This window comes from Callorhinchus milii, unplaced genomic scaffold (genome assembly GCF_018977255.1).
Source record: "Callorhinchus milii isolate IMCB2004 unplaced genomic scaffold, IMCB_Cmil_1.0 Scaffold13, whole genome shotgun sequence".
Classification (NCBI taxonomy): Eukaryota; Metazoa; Chordata; class Chondrichthyes; order Chimaeriformes; family Callorhinchidae; genus Callorhinchus; species Callorhinchus milii.
This window is the reverse complement of record NW_024704754.1, coordinates 10,517,484-10,536,151: the sequence shown is the minus strand read 5'-3', so window position 1 is coordinate 10,536,151 and position 18,668 is coordinate 10,517,484. Positions and strand designations below refer to the sequence as shown.

The 18,668-nt window shown below is 46.9% G+C and overlaps 1 protein-coding gene across 1 annotated transcript; it reads left to right on the top strand.

Moving 5' to 3' along the window:
* The first annotated feature begins 4,298 nt into the window (after positions 1-4,298).
* LOC103177379 (cytochrome P450 26B1-like) lies at positions 4,299-18,668 on the top strand. Its single transcript, XM_007891510.1, has 6 exons — positions 4,299-4,496; positions 6,123-6,347; positions 7,381-7,656; positions 9,062-9,217; positions 9,606-9,872; positions 18,309-18,668. The coding sequence occupies exons 1-6, from the start codon at positions 4,299-4,301 to the stop codon at positions 18,666-18,668; spliced, it is 1,482 nt and encodes a 493-aa protein (XP_007889701.1).

Sequence of the window (18,668 nt, the reverse complement as noted above, 5' to 3'; positions counted from 1 at the left end):
GTACAAGACATGCCTGTCTGAGGTATCACAAGGTACCCAGTGTAGTACTGGCCAGTGTGGTTATTGCAGGCACCTCCCAAAGAGGTACATTTGCTCCCTCCCAACAATTGTCCTCCGGTAACTTTGTTCTGTGACCAACACATCCGGTACTTATGGATACAGACATTGATGTGACAAATGTGTATACAGGTTTCACAATAGGATAAGAACAACAGCCAGTGTATTGTTTATGCACAAAGCACGCCCTCTCAAATGTACACTGTGTGCTGCAACAGTTAAGGGATTTTGTCAGTTTACTATAAAGCAACATAACAGCCATGCAGCAACAGCCACAAGCAAATAACTTCCTTTTTTAAATGTCTACCTGGCCATTGCAGGGTACGAGACTTGAAATATCATTGCAATATGTCTGGCTGTTCCCAAAGAGAAAATAACTAAAAAAAACTATGACTTCTTGATTCAATTCCCCAAATATCTAATTTCCTTTTGAAATTGCTGACACGATCTGTTTCCGAGGCCTCTCTGGGGAGTCTTTTTTACAGTTTCATCACTTTTCTGTTTAAAACATTTCAGTGAGACTGGTGAATATGTGGAATAAGTGTGTTGGTTTGTCTTGTGCCTTCTAAGCTTGAATTCACGTTCTCTGTTCTAAATTGTGTGACTACGTTCTAAATTATAGACCTAATACCTAGAACCAGACAGCAGTGAATCATCCTTTTATGTATTCAGGATCTGATACTGAGATACAAATGAGCTGTGTGCAGTTCTAGATAGAAGTAGCAGCTTGGCTCTACCTGGGTTCATTCTGGTAACTAATGAACGTCTCTGGTTGCTGTCATGTTCTTTGGAAGATTGAAATTGAGAACCACTGAATGAAGTACATTCCTGATCTGTGCAGCGAATATCAACCCAACTTCGACTATCCCCAGCCATGATGCATATATTTCTAGCTTCAGAAAATCTTTGTTTAAAAAGTAGAAGGAATTCTGAATAAGCTCTAAATAAATTAAATTATTATTCTAAATTAAAATATGTGAAAAGGATGCACCAGTAAAATTAACTGTATGGTTTCATCAAGGCCCCACCTGCCTGAGCTGCGGGGCCAGCGCGTGATTCACCACCGCGGCCATCGCTGACTCTCCAGGTCAACAGCCAACCAGAGCCCGGCTGCCGAGTAACGTCACATCCATCCGCCACCTTTGAATCTCTCAGCCTGGATTGACTATAACATTGTCCCCTCTCCCCCTCTCCCCCTGTGGCTAACCGTGCCTCGCTGAACCCCCACCCCCGCCGCTTGCTTTTAGTCTCGGCTTGCGCATATTGGCTGCCGCCACCAACCCGAGCTGCTTTCCCATATTGTCCCAACCCCTGTCCTCTACTCTGACTTACTCCCGCTCAGTCCGCCTCTCCCACCGCCCTCCCCGACTCCTATCCCTGCTTGACCATCCCACTGCCTCTCTCTGCTCCAGCCTGCGAATCCTCCATCGGGCCAACCGTGGGAATTGCCGCTGGCTGTCCAGCAGCCACCCTGCCTGCCCCATCCCCCATTTTCGGTGCAAGATTCATCGATCCCCGACCAAGCGGGCTAACCTCTCCTCCCTGATCCACATCCCCACCCTGCCTGTCAGTCCCCCCACTCCCCTGCCTCACCCCCCACTTTTCCCCACCAACTATCCATTCTGCAGCGGTCTACAAAACATCCGTTCCCTCTCCAACAAAACACACACCATCCAAGACCTCATCGTCGATGACCACATCGACATTCTCGCCCTCACTGAAACCTATATCACTCCAGGCAACACCTTCCTCCTGATAGAGGACACACCACCCGGCTACACCTTCCATCCCACCCCACGACCTAACCGCCGTGGTAGCTCTCATCTCCCGGTCCCCGCTTGGCCTATCCCCTTATTCCTCTGGAACTTTCCCTCCTTTGAGCAATGTACCCTTTATCATCCCACCAACCTTTTCCTCAAAATTCTCCTTATCAACTGCCCCCCAAGCCCTCCCCCATCTTTATCCCCGACATCTCCACCCTCCTATCTTCCCTCTGCTCTGAATGCCTCCTCATCCTTGGCAATTTCAACCTTCACTTCACTCGCTCCTGCTCTACCTCTGCTGACTTTTCCTCCCTTGTCTCCTCCCTCAATCTCTCCCTCCACATCCACTCTGCCACCCCTGTCTGCGGACCCCCCCTCGACCTGGTGATTACTCGGGGACTCACCGTCTTGGACCTCACCATCATCGACAAAGCGATCTCGGACCATCACTTCATCTCTCTTAACTCCTCAATCCCTCTCCCCACTGCCACCCAACCCACCTCCATCTCATACCCCCCCTGGAAAAAATCTCCCCCCCCCCCGCCATCCCGGCTGCCTTGGAGTCATTTGAACTCCTTCTTGGGCTTCCTCCTACAATGACCTATCCTCCTCGGTCACTCTTGCACAGCTCCCTCTCCTCCATTCTCAATTCCCTTGCTCCCCACATTGCCTGAACCGTCTCCTATTCACATAAATCACCTTGGTACACCAGCCACCTCCACTCCCTTAAAGCCCAGGTGAGTTCTGCTGAGTGCACCTGTCTTAAATCAAACCTAACTGTTGATCGGCAGATTTAGCTGGACCATGTCAAATCCTACCGCTCCATCCTCGCCTCCACTAAATCGTCGTTCTACTCCGACAATCTTGGAGGCTAAGGACAACCACAGGCTCCTCTTCTCCATCACGAACCGACTCCTCCGCCCACCCTCTCACGTCTCACCCACCCTCACCTCAAATGCCAAATGTGAGGCGATGCTGGACTTCCTCGAATCCAAGGTCAAGGGAATCCGCTCAGCTGCCTCTGCCACTGCATCTGCTACCCACTCCCCATCTCATCCTCCCAATACAGCCCCTACCCATCCCTCTCTCCACACCTTTGAACCTGTCTCCCCCTCCTCTCTCACCACCACCACAACCCGTATGAAACCTACCACCTGCTCCCTCGACCCCATCCCTAGACCCCTCCTTACCTCCCAGCTCCACCTCCTTGCCCCTCTACTCACTGACATCGTAAACCTCTCCCTGTCCTCTGGTACTGTTCCCACCCTATTAAAAACTACTGTCATCGCTCCTATCCTTAAAAAACCCGCCCTGGACCCTTCTCTACTCTTAACTACTGCCCTCTCCAATCTCTCCTTCCTCTCCAAGGTCCTGGAACAAGTTGTTGCTTCGCTCCTTCTTCTCTTGCCACTTACTTCATGAACCCCTCCAATCGGGTTTCCGTGCCACCCACAGCACAGGAACAGCCCTTGTCAAAGTGACAAATGACATTCTGTCCATCTGCGACCAGGGCTCCCTCTGCCTCCTCATCCTACTTGACCTCTCTGCTGCTTTTGACACCGACCACTCTATCCTCATCCAACGCCACTCCTCTCACTTCAACCTTCATGGCTCTGTCCTTGATTGGTCCAGATCGTACCTCCATTTCATTTCCACAAATGGTTTCTCCTCTAGCCCCTGCACCATCTCGTGCGCTGTTCCTCAGGGCTCTGTCCTTGGTTCCCTCTTCTTCAATATCCATATGCTCCCTCTTGGTGACATCATCTGCAGACACGGGGTCAACTTCCACATCTATGCAGATGACACCCAACTCTACCTCTCTGCCTCCACCTTTGACTTCAGGATGACTGTTGTCCCTCCCTCTCCCTGACCCCCAGCTCGGGTCCGTAACTCTGTCTGTCCTGCGCCTTGGGACATCCTCCCGACGTGAAAGGTGCTTTACAAATGTAATTTTGTTGTTGTTCTTGCCTGTCCCTATTTTTTCCCCACTTTTTTCTGTGAATTTCTCTTTGTTTATTCCTGAGCGTCAATGTGATTAGATCTGTCAGAGTGGGCAGACTCGGGCCTCCCACACACAATCTTACATTTAACCCTTTTGCAAGAGTGAGATGTCAATATTTGGACAATCACCAGGAATTGGCATAGAAAATTCTCCATATTCAAACTCCTGTCTGTTTCGCATCTGCACGGGAATGGTCACACACACACAGCATAGACAACCTCTTTCCCCTCTGCTGTATCTCCAGAAGTTTTTGGAGGGGGTGGGAGGTGATTCTTGGTCACAGCACAGGGAAATACCAATCCTCTGACTGTGCTTCTATGTCTATATATTCAGGCTATTTGCTCATTTCGATTCACATTTTGATAGGCATCTGGGGATTCTGTTAGACAGTACCAGTTACACTCACTTGTCACTTTAACTTCCTTGGTTTTGCTGACTCTGGTATAGGAATCTGCTATAACACTGAAGGTGTAAAGATGGAAATCCCGGAGGTGCTGCCCTTCTCCATCGCTCCGATTGCTGTCCTTGTCCCTGGGCTCCTTTTCCTGGCTGCTTGCCTGTACTTATGGAAGCTTCGGTGGGACTTAAAGCGAGACAGAGACTGGGAGCTGCCTCTCCCACCAGGATCCATGGGGTTGCCACTGGTTGGAGAAACATTCCACTGGCTCCTGCAGGTAACTTAGATTACAGTTCCAGTGAGTAACCCAAAAAGGACAAGGCAGGAAAATAAACTTTGTTACTGTTTGTTTCATTAGCTTGTCTGTGCCACACATTCCCTACTGGAGATGGCCTCTGGCTATCTCCACTAGGGGATGCAGATAACTTGTTCTCAGGTTTGTGCCAAACCTCTTCTCGGTTGGCTACTAGGAAGAATGCTGAAGGATAATTTACTCCCTATGGGAACCATCTGGGTAAAAGAGTCTGTCTAGTACTGTAATGTTCTGACCCATCTCAGCATGAGCAACTGTATGTGCAAACTACACAGGATAAAAGGGAATAATTCACTGATAGCTAACTGCTGATATCTATTTCAGTGTCAGCTTCTGTACATACGTGTTACAGAGTGGGTAAAGGGTAACCATTGATTTTCTTGTGGTATTATAGACTGTGAATGATGTTTTTTGTTTCATTATTAGCTACAATACTCTGCAGTTTGTTTAGGTCTAACTTCCACACATGTACTGTACAGAGCAGACAAACAGTATCTCACAAGACTTTGCATGTTGTGGTCCTTTGCCTCTATCAGTGCTTGGCATGCTATTATACTTGTGTAAGAACCATGTACACAAGAGCAGATAATGTACTAACAAGTAGTCATTGGTCTCAAATCTCTCAGATACAGCAGGGTATAGAAAGCATCCATATCCTATATACAGGAATCTTCTCCCATTCAGGTGGAATAGAGCACTAAAATGATGTGTGTATAAGACACAGTTTCAGCTTCAGACAATGTGCACTATAAAATTTGGCCAGAAAGTATATCTATAAGGACACCATGGGGGAGTAAGGAATACGTTAAAGTGAGTTTGGCATAAAACTCCAACTTAAAGAAAATTTTTAAAAAGTAAAAAACATTTGAATTTGCTGGTCAAGAATGTTTGTCAAGAATTCCCCTAATGGCTTGATTGTCTCTTGTGAAATTGAGTGACACAAAAAAAGGCATAGGTTAAATTCCCAGTCAGTGATAAGTCAGCTGTACTCACCAGGGGGAGTAGCTTTTAAAATTAGCCCCAGTGACCTGCATTAGGAAGAGATTCCTGATGACTACTGGTATCATATGTCAACTTCACTCAGTTGATGGATCAGAAGTTTAAAGATTCAAGTTCAAAGGACTAAGGTTCAAAGCTCAAGATCTCATGTTTGTCAATCTGGTCCATTGGTAGCTTTCGCTTCTGTGTCAGAAGATTGTAGGTTCAAGTCCTACATCGGGCTTGGAATCTAGTCTAAGCGGAAACTCCAATGCAGTACTGGTTGTATGTTGCATTGTCGGAGGTGCCTCCTTTGGATAAGATGTTAAAGCGAGGTCCCATCTGCCTGTTCAAGGGGATATTAAAGATCCCATGGCACTGTTGAAAACGAGAAGGGAGTTTCTCCTGGTGTCCTGTCCAACAAATAAAATTGGTCACTCACTCCTTGGCTGTTTGTGAGACATTGCTGTGCACAAATTGACTGCTATGTTTCACTCATAAAATACCCAGTCAATCCACTTTATAGTAAATCCTGTGAACCCTTTGGGACGTCCTCCCAGTGTGAAAGGCACTACACCAAATGCAAGGATTATTATTATTATTACTTTGCAGGGTTCTGATTTTCATGCCTCCCGGAGAAAAAAATACGGAAACGTGTTCAGGACGCACTTGCTCGGGCAACCAGTGGTGCGAGTGACGGGAGCGGAACATGTGCGACGGCTGCTGCTGTCAGAGCACAACCTGGTCAGTGCCCAGTGGCCACGAAGCACTCAAGAACTCCTTGGCCAGAGCAGCCTGGCAAACTCCATAGGGGACATCCACCGCTGCAAGAGGAAGGTACAGATTCCAGGAGAGGATTTGCAATCAGAACCTATGGGGGAAACATTTGAGTTGATTGTTAACTCTGTGGGGTTCCTTAATATTTTCCTTATGCTAACAAGGAATGCACTGAGGAATACTCTCAATTTCTTTCCGGCTAGTTACCATTAGTGTAATACTTCCTCACTTAACTCAACATGAGCGTCCTACTCCAGGTTTCTGATCCACCTACAGGCTCCTACAATTCAGCTTCTGGCACCCCAGTAAAAATCACACATATGATATAGGGTCATGGTGATTCCATATAAGGAGTAAACACTGACAGAGAATTAGTTTTTTTTGAAAAAAAGGAACACCACAAATTTTGTCCTCAGCTTACTGACCCACCCACCAGTGGAAATAGTTTCTCCTTGTTTACCCTATCAAATCTTCTCATGATTTTAAAAAATTCTATTAAGTCTCCTCTTAACCTTCTCTGCTCCAAGGAGAATAATCCTAGCTTCTCTAGGCTCTCCTGATAACTGAAGTCACTCATTCCTGATAAATCTCCTTTACACCCTCTCCAATGCCTTGACATCCTTCCTAAAGTTGTGGTGCCCAGAACTGAACATATTACTTTAGCTGAGACCTAACCAATGTTTGTCAATGTCTGCCTCTTTCTCAAGAAGATGACAATATATTTATTAAGTGACAAAGCAGCAGAGATTCGATGAAGATTGAATAAAGACTTTCAAACTCTATCAAGTGATTTGGAATGGATCTTGTTTTCTGTATGAGCCTTTCACTGAGTAACACTATTATGTTTATTCGCATCTTGAAAGCTTAGCACAGGATTACTGTAAAGCTAGTTTATTTGTCAAACTTTTTATATGTCTCTTTTAACACAATGGTTAAAGTTAGGGTTAGCCTATATATACCTGTATTTTACTGGAATTGCAACTGTATAATAGAGGAGTGACATATACTAGATTTGATCGTAAATGTAGATTTATGGACCAATGCATGTTTTCATTTCAAACCACATTCCATAGCTGTAACTTTTTGGGTTTAGGTCTACGCAAGAGTTTTCAGTCATGATGCTTTAGAAAGCTACCTGCCCCGAATCAAGGAGGTGGTGGCGGAGACGAGGAGGAGCTGGATTGCCAAGGGAGGACCAATTTCCGTGTATCCAGAGAGTAAAAGGCTCATGTTCCGCATTGCCGTGTCAGTGCTCCTGGGATTCACTCCCACTCGGCAGGAGTTCAACGACCTCTTTGCTAACTTTGAGCAACTCGCTGACAACATCTTTTCGCTGCCTCTGGATGTCCCTGGCAGTGGCTATAGAAAGGTAAGCTTTGCTTTATTCATTTACTTTCAGCATTTCCCCACTTCACACACCATACCCACACCAAGAGACAGGAAACAATTGCTCTCCCTATGAGGGTTCTACTCCACACCACAAGTTCATGCTCAAGAGGCTTTTTGCTGAACCCAACCCCCTCCACCCACCATCCCCAACATGTGGGAAAGTGATTGGTCCACAGTCAAATGCCCCGCTGATGTTTACTGTCCAGCCTCAGGGTCAACTGAGGGACACATTAGTGTCCCTAAAACTGTTCATTAACACACAAGGAAAATAGGCCATAAAACATCATTATATAGTATTACTGGGGTAACTGCTAGTTGCCACTAGGTTGCAGCGCTAAAGTACGTAAAATGTAGAAACTGGAGTTTTTCAGGACAGAGGAATTCGACAGATACCGTCACATCTCCTTAATGCTGTACTGTTGGACCAGACAAAATTATAACATTATATGTACTATAACAATGTGAGAACTTCCATTATAAACACCGTAAACACTTCTAGACTGTTTTGAATGCATTTACAATTTCAAGAATAAGAAAAAAAGTTAAAAAATCCAATGTATTACTTTAATTTCACTGTAATAAGTTTTTTTCTAAAAAATAGTTATTTTGACTGTTTTATTTTTGAATCTGGTTGGGGCTCTACGATTAGAGATAATCAAGTGTCGTTCCAGGTCACAGAAACTGTCTCAAAACCGCAACTTTGATTTGTATCAAAGAACCCCAGCCTCCACTGAGAGAAAAAAAACAAAGATGGACTTTCAAACTTATAGTAATGCAGAGCAGTATATTTTAAAATAAAATTTTCTTCTCCAATTTGGTCCCCTTCAAAAGATGTTTTGAATTTCTTCTCCTTCAAGTGAAGTGCTGTTCTACAGGCACCAGATACCCTCTGATATCTCGCCCAAGCAGATATTATTCATGGGTGAGCTTTAATATTTCAGTGCTGGTTATCACAAGATCACAGCTGAGCCCAATCGTGTCATCTGACATATACATCCGTGCCTTCACCTCCCCTCTCGACTCTCTACCCCTTCCTCACTCCCTCCCTTCCCTCCCCTCACCCTGACCATATCCCCCCTGCTCGGGTCCCGACCCAACTGTCCAGCGCTTTGGGACGTCCTCCCGACGTGAAAGGCGCTCTATAAATGCAATGTTGTTGTTGTTGTACATTCACACACCTTCACATGGTTCTTTGGAGAGCTTGGATCACATAACAGAGACTAATATATCCTCGAGCTGTACCAAGTAGTCTTTTTGTCCACCAGGCCAATGGAGGAGCAAAGCAGTTTCAGTGGTGAGAAAATAGTGTGTCAGGGTATTTAACTGAAGAAGCAGCAATAGTCAGACAACAAAGATAAATTATAAATCTTTCTCCTTGATTGCAGGGTTTACAAGCTCGTGACAGACTGCATCAATACATTGAGAAGGCCACTGAATTCAAGTTACAGTCCGGTTCCTGCAAGGGGTATTCAGATGCCCTCAATATCCTAATGGAGAGCAGAAAAGAACATGACATGGAGATCAGTATGCAAGAACTCAAGGTGATGAAATCTGGAAACAGGTCAGATCAGTTCTATTCGAGGGCCACCGGATAGTTTGACAAGCTTCAAGTGTGTGCAATCCAATCCTCATCCTCAGGGTGATTCCAACAGGGAAAAATATGTTTCCATTCAGTTTTAGCATTGCAACAGATTCTACCAGCAGTGTCTAAATACATTACATTCCTAGCAGCATTAGATATAAAATCAGCACGATTCCCAGTGAGCAGAAGTCTCCATCATTCAGCTTGAGGCTGTGTATGATAACATTCTTCCATCCTAAATAGCAGCTCAGGTTGACTATGAAAGGAAAACAAAAGCCCAGGTGCTTTGTATCATATTAAGATGGATCTGGTTCTCAGGACTGACTCATGTAATATCCTTATTGCAGGAGGCCACAGTGGAGCTAATGTTCGCTGCCTGCGCATCTTCAGCCAGTGCCTCCACATCTCTCATCCTGCAGCTGATGAAGAACCCGGGCGCCCTTGCCAAACTGAGACGAGAGCTGCAAGCCAACTGTGTGCCTGACGGTGACTTTCTGCATCTCAGAGAGATCTCCCGCATGCACTACCTGGATTGCGTGGTCCAGGAGGTGCTGAGGATCCTGCCACCTGTGTCTGGTGGATATCGGATAGCGCTCCAGACCTTTGATCTGGGTGTAAGTGGGCCTATTTAATGTTGTGAACTGAGATTTGCATCTGATCCAATTTATTTTTACTTGCGTCAGATAAGCACAGGGTATTCTTCTACTTTGATGTGCATCTGGTCTGGATTCGGTCAAAGGGAATGCTAATTCTTGGGAGGCAGGGGGGTGGGCGCGGGAAGGGAAATCGTGAGTCATGGGGGGCACCAAAGAGCATAAAAGATCTGGTGTTTAAAAACGTTGTGCTTGTGGGTGGAGAATCCCCCTCCTCCCACTTCACGCATTCCTGCAGGAGAGAGGGAGATGGTTTGGGATAAGGAACGAGCCACTGGTTCACTTAAATAGCCAGTTGAGTCTTGAGATACATGTCCATTAATATGTGGTTGCTGTGAGATATCAATTAATAGTTCAGTTCTTATGAAGAACATGTTTAAATTATTTTTAAGGAGCCTGCACAGACACAATGGGCCGAATGGCCTTCTTCTGTGTTGTCAATTTCTGCTTCTCCTGTCCACTCTGAGTCTCAGCGTGCGCACATTGGCTGCCGTAATTGACCCGAGCTGTTTCCCCAAGATGTTCCCGACCCCGTCCCCTTCCCTCCACTACACCCGCTCAAACCTCCTCTCCCTCCATCTGCCCCGACTCCTATCCTTCCTCTGCTCCTCCCTTTACATTCTCCATCGTGCCCACCATGGTAGACGCCGTTGACTGTCCTACAGCACCCACCCTGACTGCCCCTTCTCCGACTCTCGCCACAAGGCTCACTGGCCCTCACCCATGGGAGCCAATCTTTCCTCCCTCACTCACATCCCATCCAACCCATCTGCCCCCCACCTCATCTCCCCAACATTCCCATCACTAACTGTCCCCTCCGCATCGGTCTGCAGAATGTCCGCTCACTAACCAACAAATCCCTCACAATCCATGACCTCACTGTCGAGGAAAATATCGACATCCTCGCCCTCACCAAAACCTGGGTCACCCCAGACGACACCTTCCCACTGGTTGAGGCCACACATCCAGGTTACACCTTTCACCAACCTCCACGGCCTAATCGTCGTGGTGGTGGTGTGGCTCTCATCTCCCGGTCCCCCCTCAGCCTTTCCCCTTACTCCTCCGGAATCTTCCCCTCCTTTGAACACCTTACCCTCTATTACACCTCCAGGCTTTCCCTCAAAATCCTCCTTGTTTACCTTCCCCCCAAGCCTTCTCCCACTTTCCTCTCAGACATCTCCACCCTCCTATCTTCCCTCTTCCTTTGCTCTGAATGCCTCCTAATTTTAGGCGACTTCAACCTCCACTTCATCCCCTCCTGGTCTACCTCTGCTGACATCTCCTCCCTCCTCATCCACTCTCCCACCCACGACCGTGGCCTCCGACCCACTTGACCTGGTGATCACCCGGGGCCTCACTGTCTCGGACATCACCATCATCGATAAAGCCATCTCGGACCACCACTTCAGCTCTCTCAAACCTCCGTAGCCCTTCCCCTTTTTCAACCCTCCTCCATCACATACCACCTGTGGAAAAAAAAATGCCCTCCCTTTCCACTGCCCTGGAGTCATCTGAACTTCTACACCTCTGGCTCTCCCTGACTGATTCCACTTCTCACTCTCTTTTCTCCACAACTCCCTCTCCTCCATTCTGGACTCCCTTGCCCCCCACAACTCCCGAACTGCCTCATACTCCCGTAGATCCCCCGGGACACCAGCCATCTCCTTTCCTTCAAGGCACCGAGCTGCCGAACGCGCCTGGACCAAATCCAAACTAATGGTCCATCGGCAGATTTGGCTTCACCACACCAAGGTCTACCGCTGCGCTCTTGCCTCTGCCAAATCCTCCTTCTACTCCAAGGTTATCTTGATGGCAAAGGACAACCCCAGGCTTCTCTTTTCCACCACAAGTTGTCTCCTCCATCCACCTTCCCATGCCTCGCCCATCCTCTCCTCAATGCCAACTGTGAGGAGATGCTGGACTTCCTCGAATCCAAAATCAAAGGGATACATTCAGCCACCTCAGCCTTGTCCACAGCCACCCCCACAACACCTCTCCTTCATGACCCATCCCCCATCCATCCCCCCCATACTCCTTCGACCCTATCGCTCCCTCCTCGCTCACTGCGACTGTTCGCAAACTCAAACCCACCACCTGCTCCCTCGATCCCATTCCTACCTCTCTCCTCATCTGCAAACTCCACCTTCTGGCCCCTTTCCTGTCCGACGTCATCAATCTCGGATTGTCCACCGGTACAGTTCCCACCCCCCTAAAAACAGCCGTCATCACCCCCATCCTGAAAAAACTTTCCCTAGATCCATCCCTCCTCTCCAGCTACCGCCCCATCTCCAACCTCCCATTCCTCTCCAAGGTCCTGGAACGAGTCGTCGAGTCCCAGCTCTGCTCTTTTGTTTCTTGCCATTCCCTCTTTGAACCCCTCCAATCCAGCTTCCACGCTGCCCACAGCATGGAAACAGACCTGGTCAAAGTCACTAATGACACTGTCGACCCCTCTATCCTCGCACACCGGTTCTCCTCTTTACTTAGTCTTCGCGGACCTGCCCTTGCCTGGTTCGATTCCTATCTCTCTCACCATCTCCACTTTGTTGCCTCTAACGGTTTCTCCTCCAGCCCTCGCACTGTCACGTCTGGTGTCCCACCAGGGCTCTGGTGACATCATCCGCAGAGATGGGGTTAACTTCCATAGGTATGCGGATGACACCTAACTCTATCTTTCTGCCTCCACCCTCAACTCCAGGACCACTGCTGTCCTGACAGACTGCCTGTCGGACATCAAATCCTGGATGAGGGCAAATTTCCTACAGTTGAATGTGAACAAGATTGAGGCCCTCCTGATTGGGTCGTGCCAGCGCCTCTGCACCTCAGGCTCTGGCAGCATCAACCTCCATGGTTGCACACATCAACTCACCAGCCAGTCAGGAACCTAAGTGTCTTGTTCAACCCTCTATTGTCTTTTCTTCCTGACATCCAAGCCATGACCTGCTCTGCCTTCCCTCACCTCCATAACATCGCTCGACTCCGCTACTACCTCACCCCTCAGACCACTGAAACTCTTGTTCATGCCTTCATCACCTCTAGGCTCAACTCTGCAAACCCCCTGCTTGTCAGCCTTCCCAACTCCTTCCTCCACAGACTGCAGATAATCCAGAACTCTGCAGCCCGTGTCCTCTCCCGCACCAAACTCCGTGACCCCATCTCCCCCATTCTCACCCGACTCCATTGACTCCCTATCCTTCAGAGGATCCAGTTCAAGATCCTAGTCCTCACCTACAAAACCCTCCATTGCCTCGCCCCACCCTACCTCTGTGACCTCCTAACCCCCTACCAACCCGCCCACTCCCTCTGCTCAGCTCCGGCCTGTTCCACGTCCCCCGACCCACCATTGGTAGGAGAGCCTTCAGCCACTCTGCCCCCAACCTGTGCAATTCCATCCCCCAATCACTCCGCCTCGCCCCCTCCTTAGCCTCCTTCAAGTCCAGCCTCAAAACCCTCCTCTTCCACCATGCCATTGGCCACCCCCCATCCCCTCCCCCCGCCCTGACCCCAGCTCGGGTCTGAAATGCTGTCCACTGTCCAGTGCCTTGGGATGTCCTCCCGACGTGAAAGGCGTTATACAAATGTAATCTTGTTGTGGTTGGTGTTTCTATGATCAGAATGGAAATTGATGTTACCAAAGCTTCATCAGTGATGGAACTTGATGTGACAAAAAGGAGGTCCTGGATAAAATTGAAATGCAATAACAACTTGCAATTATATAGTGCCCTTCACACGGGGCAGTATGTCAGAGCTCATAACAGTAGCGGAGCCCAACCCCGAGCCAGTGGGAGGGAGGTGACTGTAAGCACAGTTGAAGCGCAAGATCTTCTGTCATAATCATAGAATTACACAGCACAGAAAGAGGCCATTCGGCCCATTGTGTCTGCGCCGGCTCTGAAAAGAGCAATCCAACTTAATCCCACTGTCCTGCTTTCTCTCCATAGCCCTGCAATCCTGTCCTCCCCAAATACCCATCTACCTCTCTCTTAAAAGTTGTTATTGAATCGGCTTCCACTACGCTTTCAGGTAATGCATTCCAGATCCAAACAACTCACTGGGTGAAAATTTTTTCCTAACCTCCGAACAATCTTAAATCGCTGTCCTCGGGTTACTGACCCACATGCCAGTGGAAACAGTTTTCCCAGTTCAACCTATCAAATCCTCTCATGATCTTGAAAACCTCCATTACATCCCCTCTTAATCTTCTCTGCTCTAGGGAGTTTCGCTAACTATATATATAGTTTCGCTAACCTCTCCTCATAACTGAGGTCCTCCATTCCTGGTACCATTCTGGTAAACCTCCTTTGCACCCTCTCCAATGCCCTAACAACTTTAGGAAAGTTGCGGTGCCCAGAACTGAATGCAGTACTCCAACTGAGGCCTAACCAGCACTTTATAAATATTCAACATAACCTCCTGACTTTTGTATTCTATGCCCCTATTTATAAAACCTGGTATCCCGTATGCTTTCTTAACAGCTGTATCTACCTGTCCTGCCACCTTCAGAGATTTGCTTATGTGGACCCCCAGATCTCTCTGTTCATTTGCCCCCTTTAAGATTGTACCATCAGCTTATATTGCCTCTCCTCATTCTTCCTTCCAAAATGCATCACTTCGCATTTCTCCACATTAAACTTCATCTGCCACGTGTCTGCCCATTTTACCAGTCTGTCTATGTCCATTTGCAGTCTGCTACTATCCTCCTCACCATTAACTACTTTTCCTAGCTTAGTATCATCTGCAAACTTGAAAATTGTACTCCCTATATCCAGGTCCAGATCATTAATATAGATCAGAAAGAGCAGTGGTCCCAATTTCTGAGGGACACCACTACACACCTCCCTCCAGTCAGAAAAGCAATCGTTTACTACCACTCTCTGCTTTCTGTCTCCAGTTCTGGATCTATGTTGCCACAGTCCCTTTAATACTGTGGGCTTCTATTTTGTTTATAAGTCTCTTGTGTGGCACTTTGTCAAATGCCTTTTGAAAATCTAGATAAACTAAGTCTACTGCACTACCTTCATCCACCCTCTCAGTCACTTCATCAAAAAATTGTATTAGGTTTGTCAGACACGATCTGGCTTTAACAAATCTGTGTTGACTGTCCTTTATTAAACCATATTTTTCTAAGTGAGAATTTATATTGTCCCGGATTATAGTCTCCAGAAGTTTCCCTACTACTGATGTTGGGCTGATTGTCCTGTAGTTCTCAGATTTATCCTTCTGTCCCTTTTTGTACAGAAGAGTAACATTTGCAAACTTCCAGTCCTCTGGCACCACTCCAGTGTCCAAAGAGGATTGAAAGATTGTGGCCAAAGACTCCACTATTTCCACCCTTTCTTCCCTCAGTAACCTGGGATGCATCCCGTCCAGACCAGATGACCTATCTATGTTGAGCACCGACAGCCTTTTTAGTACCTCCTCTCTGTTGATTTTTATCATATCCAATTTCTGGTCACACACCTGCAATATTGTGGCATTGGTTGCATCGTCTTCTTTTGTGAAGACTGTTGCAAAGTACATCAGCCATGCCCTCTGCCTCAACAAGAAGATTTCCACTCGGGTCCCTAATTGGACCCACCCTGCCTTTGACTAACCTTTTACTCTTGATATGCTTATAAAATACTAGGGGTTCCCTTTTATGTTTCCTACTAATCTTTTCATTTACAATCTCTTCGCCCTTCTTATTTCCCTTTTTACTTCTCTGTACCTCTTATATTCTATTTGATTATCCTGTGTGTTTTGGACCTGACATTTTTCATAAGTCTCCTTTTTCTGTTTTATTTAATTCCAATTTCCTTAGTCACCCAGGGAGGTTTGACTGTTCTTCCTTTCCCCTTTGTGGGAATATATTTGCTCTGTTCCTGAACTATCTCCTCCTTGAAGGCTTCCCATTGTTCATTTGCTGTCTTACCTGCAAATCTTTTTTCCAATATATCTTGGCCAGGTCCCTTTTGAGCTCACTGAAATTAGCCTGCTTTCAGTTGAGGGTCTTTACCTTTGATTGATTGTTGTTCTTTTCCATAACTATTCTAAACGTAATGATATTGTGATCACTGTTATCCAGATGCTCTCCTACTGAAACCTGCTCCACTTGCCCCACTTCATTTTCCAGAACTAAATCCAGCACTGCTTCCTTCCTCGTTAGGCTGGAAACATGCTGATCCAGAAAGTTCTCCTGCACACATTTCAGGAGTTCCTTGCTCTTGTGTGTTTCCCAGTCTATGTTAAGATAATTGAAATCCTCCCATTATCACTACTCTATTGGTTCTGCATCTCTCTGAAATCTGCTTGCAGTTTGCTCATCTATCTCCTTCCCACTATTTAGAGGTCTATAGTAAGGACCTAACAGAGTAACAGCTCCTTTTCTGCTCCTTAACTCTAACCAAATAGATTCAGTTTTTGGACCCTCTACCATATCATTCTTTTCCAGGACCGTGATCGTGTTCCTAATGAGTAGTTACCCCTCCTCCTTATTTCCCCTTCCCTGTCCCTCCTGAATAGGTTGTAGCCAGGAATATTCAGCTCCCATTCCTGTCCTTGCTTGAGCCAAGTCTCCGTAATTGCCACTACATCATAGCCCCATGTGGCGACTTGAGCCTGCAGCTCACCAAGCTTATTGGTCATGCTCCGTATATTTACACACATGCACTCCAAGACCGGCTTAATTCGCTCTACATTTCTCACCCGTTTCTTTCCACTTTTTGCTGGACTATTCCTTGTTTCATTTCTATTTGTCTCTCCTCGTCCACTATGTAACTTGTTTCCCTCACTGATGCTACATTCTGATCCCCATCCCCCATCAAATCAGTTTAAACGCTTCCCCACAGCATTTGTTATCCTTGTTGCAATGACATTGGTCCCAGCCTTGCTCAGGTGTAACCCATCCCTCGTGTACAGCTCCCATCTGCTCCAGAAGTGGTCCCAGTGGTTTAAGAAACCTGAAGCCCTGCTTCCTGCACCAGTTCTCCAGCCAGGCATTCATATGTTTGATCCTCCCGGTTTGGTATTCACTTGCAAAAGGCATTGGGAATAATCGCGAGATCGCCACCATTGAGGTCCTGCTCTTCAGCTTCTGCCCAAGCTTCTGATATTCTCCCTGTAGGGTCTCAGCCCTTTTATCACCTACATCATGGATCCCGACATGGACCACAACTTCCGGATTTTCCCCTTCCCCCTGTAGTATATTTTGCACCCATTCGGTGACATCATGCACCCTGGCCCCAGGGAGCAGCATACCATGTGCGATCCCCATCTTTTATGGCAGAAATGCCTGTCTATCCCTTTAACTGTTGTATCCCTGATAACAACAGCGTTAGCNTTTTTTCTCCTTGTCCCCCTGAACATCCATTACCTTTTGACTCTTCTCGCCACAGGTGTCCTCACCGGTATCCAGTTCCGAGAACCGGTTTGTGAATGCCACACTCTTAGGAGATTTCTGTACTGCCTTTTTTTTTGCTCCACGTCCCCCTTCTTCTGAGCCCTCTGTGTAACTGAGGTGACCACCTCCTGAACTCTCTCTGTGGCTGTGGGGTGACCACCTCCTGAAAAGTTCGATCCATACATTCTTCAGTCTCCCGCCTCCTATGTAGTGATTGTAGCCTCTCCTCAAGTTCAGCGACCCTTAGCTCAAGCTCAAGCAGTCCTGTAGCTCAGTGGTTAGAGCACTCGCTTTGCAAGTGAGAGACCTGAGTTCATTTCCAGGCAGGGCGAAACCTTGGGCAAGTTTCCTTACTACACACGCCTAATAATAATCCCCCCAAAACCTAAAACAATAATAAAAATTGGTCATTTTCAATTTACGACTGTTTGTGGGACATTGCTGTGCGCAATTGGCTGCCGCGTTCGCCCACAAATACACAGTCAATTCATTTTACAATGTGTTCTGTGAAGCGCTTTGGGACGTCCTCCCGACGTGAAAAGCGCTATATCAAATGCAAGGATTATTATTATTATTATTATTATTATAAGCAGCCGGAGGCACTTCCAACATACGTGTTTGTCTGGAACACATGAACCACGTGGCACACAATGTGCATGGAATGGGTCTCAGATGCCCTGCCAGGTTTTCAGACATGTTTTGTAATATATCTCAACAGTTTCAGGGTAAACAGGTAAAAACAAGTAATTTCACACCTTTTATTCCCTTGTTCACACTCTTTATATACTAAATATCTACTCAACACCTATCGCCACAGGAATGTGACCTTTTGTGCAGGCTCTTGGGAGATTTGTTTCTCCTTTACAAGGTCTCACCTGCACCGAATTCCCACTCTCACCTAATTCTCAAACAGAATTCTCACTCTGTTCCTCCTCACACTCGATAATCTAAAAGTTCAGATGGTGAGACCAAGTGATGGCTAAATAAATATGATTTATTGTACTCTCCTTTTACAACAGGGTTATCAGATTCCAAAAGGATGGAGCGTGCTTTACAGCATCCGAGACACACACGATACTGCTCCCATATTCCCAAATCCTGAAATTTTCAATCCGGACAGATTTGCTGAAGACCAAATGAAGGGGAAAGGTGAACGCTTTCAGTACTTGCCTTTTGGCGGGGGAGTTAGAAGCTGTCTTGGTAAAGAGCTTGCCAAACTGACCATCAAAGTCTTGGCCATCGAGTTGGCCAGTACCAGTCACTGGGAACTAGCTACCAAAACATGCCCCAGGATGCTGACTGTGCCAGTCGTTCACCCAGATGATGGGCTAAAAGTCCATTTTCAGAACATGTTTACTATTAAAAATGTTAGCCTGTAA